The sequence below is a fragment of the Tupaia chinensis genome, unplaced genomic scaffold (genome assembly GCF_000334495.1).
Source record: "Tupaia chinensis unplaced genomic scaffold, TupChi_1.0 Scaffold143584_1, whole genome shotgun sequence".
Lineage (NCBI taxonomy): Eukaryota > Metazoa > Chordata > Mammalia > Scandentia > Tupaiidae > Tupaia > Tupaia belangeri.
The window spans coordinates 7,219,457-7,225,937 of record NW_006203430.1 but is presented as its reverse complement, the minus strand read 5'-3'; the positions used below and the strand labels follow the sequence as shown (position 1 = coordinate 7,225,937).

At 40.1% G+C, this 6,481-nt stretch overlaps 1 protein-coding gene across 1 annotated transcript in view; it reads right to left on the bottom strand.

The window, feature by feature from the left end:
- Positions 1-5,704, bottom strand: part of PSMG2 (proteasome assembly chaperone 2) — a gene marked incomplete at its 5' end in the record, with an annotated part of 15,930 nt that extends 10,226 nt beyond the window's left edge. The window contains 2 exon segments of the mRNA XM_014582389.2: positions 3,787-3,845; positions 5,533-5,704. Of these exon segments, the coding sequence (XP_014437875.1) occupies positions 3,787-3,845; positions 5,533-5,704 (231 nt within the window).
- Positions 5,705-6,481: the final 777 nt, after the last annotated feature.

Here is a 6,481-nt window from a genome sequence, read left to right as displayed (position 1 = left end):
TGGGGAGTGCATGCACCCTAAAGCAAAAACCTCTCTCAAAAAAAAAAAAAAAATCTAGAATGATGTTATAAAATGTGTTGGGGGGGGACTCACTTTCTGGAAGCACTTTTCATAGACTGTTACTAAAATAATTATTCAATAAAATTTAAAATGCAGGTTAAGTAATAACTAACTTTTGGGACCAGCTGTTGGTGTAATAGCTATGTCGCTGGACTCCCATGTACTCGACCATGGTTCAAGTCCCGAACCCGGTGGCTTAAACTCACACAGGGTGCGTGTGCATGCGTGCCCAAGATCCTGAGAGGAGAATGGAGGAGAAGGGATTGTGGCATGGCCATTCTCCCCAGGGGGTGATTTCTTGCTTTCTGTCTCTCTGGCAAGCTCAAGTGCCCTATAGAAAAACCTCTCCAAAAAAACCTCCACAAAAACTAACTTTTAAAAATAAGCAGGCAGTAGACTATGGTGGTTAAGAGCAGCGGGCTCTGGAGTCAGGTTACCTGAGTTGGAATGCTGGCCCTCACCTCCAACTAACCAAGTCTCAGGCAAACTTAACCTCTCTGTGCTTCAGTTTTCTCATTTGAAAAATAAGAATAATGTTAATGCCTGCCTCATAGATTGCTGAGATTGAAGTAAAGTGCTTAGAACAGTATCAATGCAAAGGACCAATGCTCCATAAAGGTGAACAATTTTAAAATCACTGCTTTTATGCACCAAAAACTTAATTTAGTAGAGTCTGAACTGCTTATCTTAATTTGTAAACCTACACTGATCAGGAAGGGAACACAAAAGCCATTTGGAACAATGTAAAAATGAGCTACTCTCAATGCAAATCTCTGGGTATAGGATGCTGTTAACTAAAGAAAGGAGTGATTCTGATATAATATTCAAAACAATGGCTGGCTCTATGGCACAGAGGTAATGTGCTACTAAAGGGAAGCTGGATCCAGCATGGCAATTGTGGTTCGAACCCCTTATCTGGTTAGCCTGAAACACACCAGGCACATGTGATGTCAGACCAGCTAGAAGACCGGAGAAAGAGACCATGGTGTGACCAGACCCTATGGAGGATGCTCCACTCTCCCTTGCTCATGTGCACACACACATACTCTATCATGAATAAAGAAAACAACAATTACAGCAGTGCTATTCTCAACAGCCTCAAACTGGAAAAAATCAAAAGCACTATCAACAGCATCATGGATAACTATGGTTTATTTATCCTAACACTCACAATACTACACAGAAATGAGGATGAATGTAACTATTCCAACTTGCAACAACCTGGATGAACTTCACAAATGCAATGTTTAGAAAAGGAACATAAAGGAGTATAGACCACAAAATTCCATTTACGCAATAATTACTAGAATGCATTATTATGAGGGGGGTTCTGGAATGCTCATAATATTCTATTTCTTGATCTGGAGGCTGTTTGCACAGGTTTACTTTGTGGAGATTCACCAAGCTGTACATTCATGATTTGTGCACTTTTCTCCATGTAACTTTCATCTCCACTTTAACTTTCATCACAAAGTTAAAACAAAGAGTACTAGGTAGTGAACCATGTCATTAAAATTACATATTTTGACCTCCTGAAGAGATGGTACCTTAAGACATTCCACATATTCTGCTCAACGAATATTTGTGGAGAGCTTCCCTGTGTGCAAGGTACTGTTCTAGGAGCTGAGGCTCTGACAGTGATCAGCACAGCATTACTCTCTCAGGTAGCTTATGCTCTACTTAGGGAGGTAGATGATACACACACAGACGTGACATGCCAATCTGTGAGGACTTGTGAAAAAAACTAATGCAGGATAAGGAGATAGAAATTTCTATCTTTTATCAAGCTTCTGACACAGAGAGGGCCTATCTAACAGGCTCTTTACATCCCAAACCACCTCTCCCCTCTCGGCTGGCCCAGATCATGAGTGCATGAGTGCCTGGTGGGCTCAGGGAGGTCCTGGGATGTGAATCTAGGGCTTTTCCCATGTGGGCCCATTTGCAACATCACCTCGCCCTCGGGAAGGCCTTTCTGATGTAACATCTAAGCACACGCTAAAGGAAGAGTCACTTAGCTCTCTAGGGGAAAAGCAATCCATGCAGATAAATTAGTGGAACGACTCTGAGATAGGAGTGAGCTTCATCTGTCTAAACAACACAGGAGACCACTACATGTCTTGGCGTTAGGTTATGTGGAGCAACTGTCCAACAGAACTCAATGTGACCATGGCACTGCTCCTCATGGCAGCCAACTGCCACATGTGGCAACTGAGAACTAGGAATGTGAGCAGTGTGACTAAGAAATTGAATTTTTAATTTTATTATTTTGAATTCGTGAATTAAAATTTAAGTAGCTACTTGTGGCTATCTGCTACCATGTCAGACAACGCAGAGATAGACCCTCGTAGGCCGAGGTTAAGGCTGAATTCATGATGAGTAAGATGGGAAACTACCAGAAGGTTTTGAAGAGAATAGTGACAGGATTTGATTTAGATTTACAGGACATTTGTGCTGTTGTTTGAAAGCAGACTGCAGGCCCTGCTCCAATGATACAGACAGCACAGCCATGTGGGAGGAAGAGGCTGCAGAGGAGGCCCCGGTTTGGTTCCTGGTCAATATGAATATACCGGATATGGCGGTATGCACCTGTAACCCTAACTGTTAGGGAAGCTTGGGCAGGAGGATCAACATGGCAAGACTGTGTCAAAAATATACATCTCTAAGGCCAGCAGGCAGTGTGGAGGTTAAGGTGCTGGACTCCCACACGGCTGACTACAGTCTGAGTCCTGGATCTGGTGACCTGCTTTTTCATTTTCTCTCTTCTCTCTCTCGACCATACATACTCTATAGCAAAGTAGTAACAAAAATAAATTAAGTAATTTTTAAAAAATATCCATCTCTGTCTTTCTCCTGAGAGAGAGAGAAGAAAAAAAAAAAAGCAGGCTACAGTGGTTTCCTTTGTGATTTTGATTTCTGTGATTTTGGTTACCCATAGTACAGTACAGTAAGATATTTTGAGAGAGAGTGACAACACTAACATAACTTTTGTTACAATACATTATTAAAATGATTCCATTTTATTACTAGTCACTGTAAATTTCTTACCATCCCTAATTTATAAATTAAACTTCATTATAGTAGGTTGGTACTATCCATGGATTCTGGAATCTGCTGAGTGTCTTAGAAGGTGTCTCCTACAGATAAGAAAGGACTGTTGTATTGTTTGTAAGAAACAAGGGATGAGGGGGCAAGAGTAGAATCAAGTGAAAGAGGTCACAGTGGTTTGGACTGAATAGTAGCATGAGTGATAGCAGTGCAGAAGGAAATAAGTTATATTCGGAATATATTTGATATATGCATAATTTATATACATCATTTGACATAGACTGGTTTGTCAGAAGAGTCACGATATATTTTTTTCTATGCAAAAATGCATCATGACTCTTCGGACAACCCAGTGATTTACATGCATATGCCACTGGCTGAAATCTAATACAAATGTAATAAATCAACAACACTCATATACTTGTATTTTTCTACCAATGCTACCTAAATAAAAAATATAACAGCCTTAAGATATAAATCCCAATTCTTTTTATATCATTGTGAAATAATTAGTGTGTTAACACATCCAAAATATTAAGAGACCATTTCTCTAAAGAATTAGGCCTTTCTTAACTGTATGTACAGTATAAATGGTTCTTGAAATTTAATTCTAAATGACACTGCCTGGTATTTTCTCATTATATTGTACTTTAGTAAACGTAAAAAGGCAAATATACTAACCTTAATAAAAATGGATCTTAACTGAAGAGCCACTAGCTTCCTTGAAGGCAAAGAATATACTACAAAGGAGAAAATGATATTAGATGGTTAAAATGAAAAAGCTATACAAACTAAAATTATTAATATGGCAAAAAAAAAATAAAAATTAGGGGCTAGCCTCTTAGCCTAGTGATGAAGGAAGCCAGATCCCACATGGCTGACTCAACAGTTCATGTCTCAGCCCTGGTGGCTTGAGGAACACACCAAGCATGGTGCATGCATGTCCCAAATCCCAACAGGATGGAAAAACAGAGGAGGAAGGATTACAGTGTGACCACATCCCATCGGGGTTTTTCCCTCTTTGTTTTTCTCTCACTCTGGTGAATGCACATGCCCTCTGGCAATTAAAAAAATACCGAATTATAGTAACTTTGGCATCTAAATATTTTCTGTAATTACATGCACTGTATCACTGGGTTAAAAAGAATATTTTAGAAGTACCTTAAAATGGGGCCAGCAGGGGACCAGCAGTTAGTGTAATGGCTATGTCACTGAACTCCCATGCAGTCAACCACGGTTCGAGTCCTGGACCCGGTGGCTTAAACTCATGCCGGGCGTGTGTACGTGCTTGCCCAAGATCCTGAGAGGAGAAGGGATTGCGGTGTGGACATCCCCCCTGGGGGGTGATTTCTTGCTTTCTGTCTCTCCGTCTCTCTGTTTTTCCTGTGAGCGCATATGCCCTATAGCAAAAACCTCTCAAAACAAAACATACAGGACTTAGAACCAGCAGATGGCATAATAGTTATGTCGCTGGACTCCCATGAGTCGACTTCAGTTTGTGTTCCGGACTTGGTAGTTTATTTATTTATTTCTTTTTCTTTTTTGGAGAGGTTTCTTTTTTGTTTTTGTTTTTGGTTTTTTTGCTATAGGGCACATGTGCTCGCCAGACAGATAGAGAGAGACAGAGAGACAGAAAGCGAGAACTCAACCCCCAGGGGGGATGGCCACGCCGCAATCCCTTCTCCTTCATTCTCTCAGGATCTTGGGTCCTCACTTCTCTTCCTGGGATTTTGGGCATGCATGTACATGAGCCTGGCATCAGTTTTTAAACTACCAAGTCCGGAACACAAACTGAAGTCGACTCATGGGAGTCCAGCGACATAGCCATTATACTAACTGCTGGTCCCTTGGACTTGGTAGTTTAAAAACTGATGCCAGGCTCATGTACATGCATGCCCAAAATCCCAGGAAGAGAATGGAGGAGAATGGAGCTGTGACGTGGCCATTTTTCTAGACGGGTCATTTCTCGCTTTCTCTCTGTCTCTCCAGCAAGCGCATGTGCCCTATAGCAAACATTTCTCTAAAACAAAACAAAACAAAAACCATACAGGACTGAACTCAGTGAATATGCTTTTCCCTTTTCCATATTAGTAATGATTATACATGCCAGCAAGAACAGAAAATAACACCGTGGCTAGCTATAAGGAGAAAAGAGTGTCATATTGAAAAAAAAAATGAGTATCTTAAATTCTATCCAAAAATACAAGTACAATCTGTACTCAAAATCCTCACAGGAGTTACCATTTAGAGAAAACCAGTAATTAAAATCAGGATGTTAAAAAAATAGGACAATGAGATTGGGTTGAATTGAATTTTCTAGAAAGCTGGCACTAAATAAATGTTTGCTACAAAACAGTATCTATAGAGTCTATTTCTAAATTAAAATAACTCTACCTTGGAGTAGAATAAGACAGAAGTCTTACATACCTTCAGTATTTATACTGAGTTCTGTTGAATTTTCTTCTGCAGTCGCATATGGATTGTTCCCAACCATTGGCACAAGACAATCGGTATAGAAGTAACCAATCTTAGACATATTCAGTGTAGAAATAATCAGATCTATTGCAAGTTGACCAACATTTCCAACAGATACTGCTGGCTGAAATCATAAAAGTACGTTCAATAAGTCAACAAAATTAGCAGCACTTTTGAAAGTTTAGACAGAAGACAAGAAATAGCACTGGTACTGAATGCTTAGGTTCAGGTGCATCATAGCTAGATTCTGACACATTAGCTACAACTGAGATGTCAGCTTAGGCTTTTCTCATCTTTGAGACCACTGACTTAAATATTTACTGAACAGCTACCATGTCAACCATTGCTCTAGGCGCTGAGAATGTAGTTAAAAAAACCAACAAGTTTCCGCTTCTGTGGCACTTCTGGAACAGCTACCATGTCAACCATTGCTCTAGGCACTGAGAATGTAGTTAAAGAAACCAACAAGTTTCCGCTTCTGTGGCGCTTCCATTCTAGTGAGGGAGGGATTTACCTGTAATAAAATAAATAGCAAAATATGCAGTGGTAAGTGCCATTGAGAAAAATAAGTGAGTGTGAATATTTATTGATGGGATGGTTGGTTGCAATCTGAAGTAGGGTGACTGAGGAAAGACTCACTTCAGAACCTAATGCATTATTCCAATCTCTTTGCAGTCTCCAGCCCTTCTCCATGCTTATGTGCCTGTTGTAGATATCCTTGAAATACCCTGCCCTCCATCTCTTAAGACATTATTTTCTCTTTGAGACCCTTTTTCTTTCTTTAAAAGTTTATTTTCATGAAAGACAAACACACACAATAGGATTCTCATGCCAGGATTCCCCCCACCTTTTCCAGCCAGCATGATCGTAGCCCATGGTCACATGCACAAAGTGTGTACAA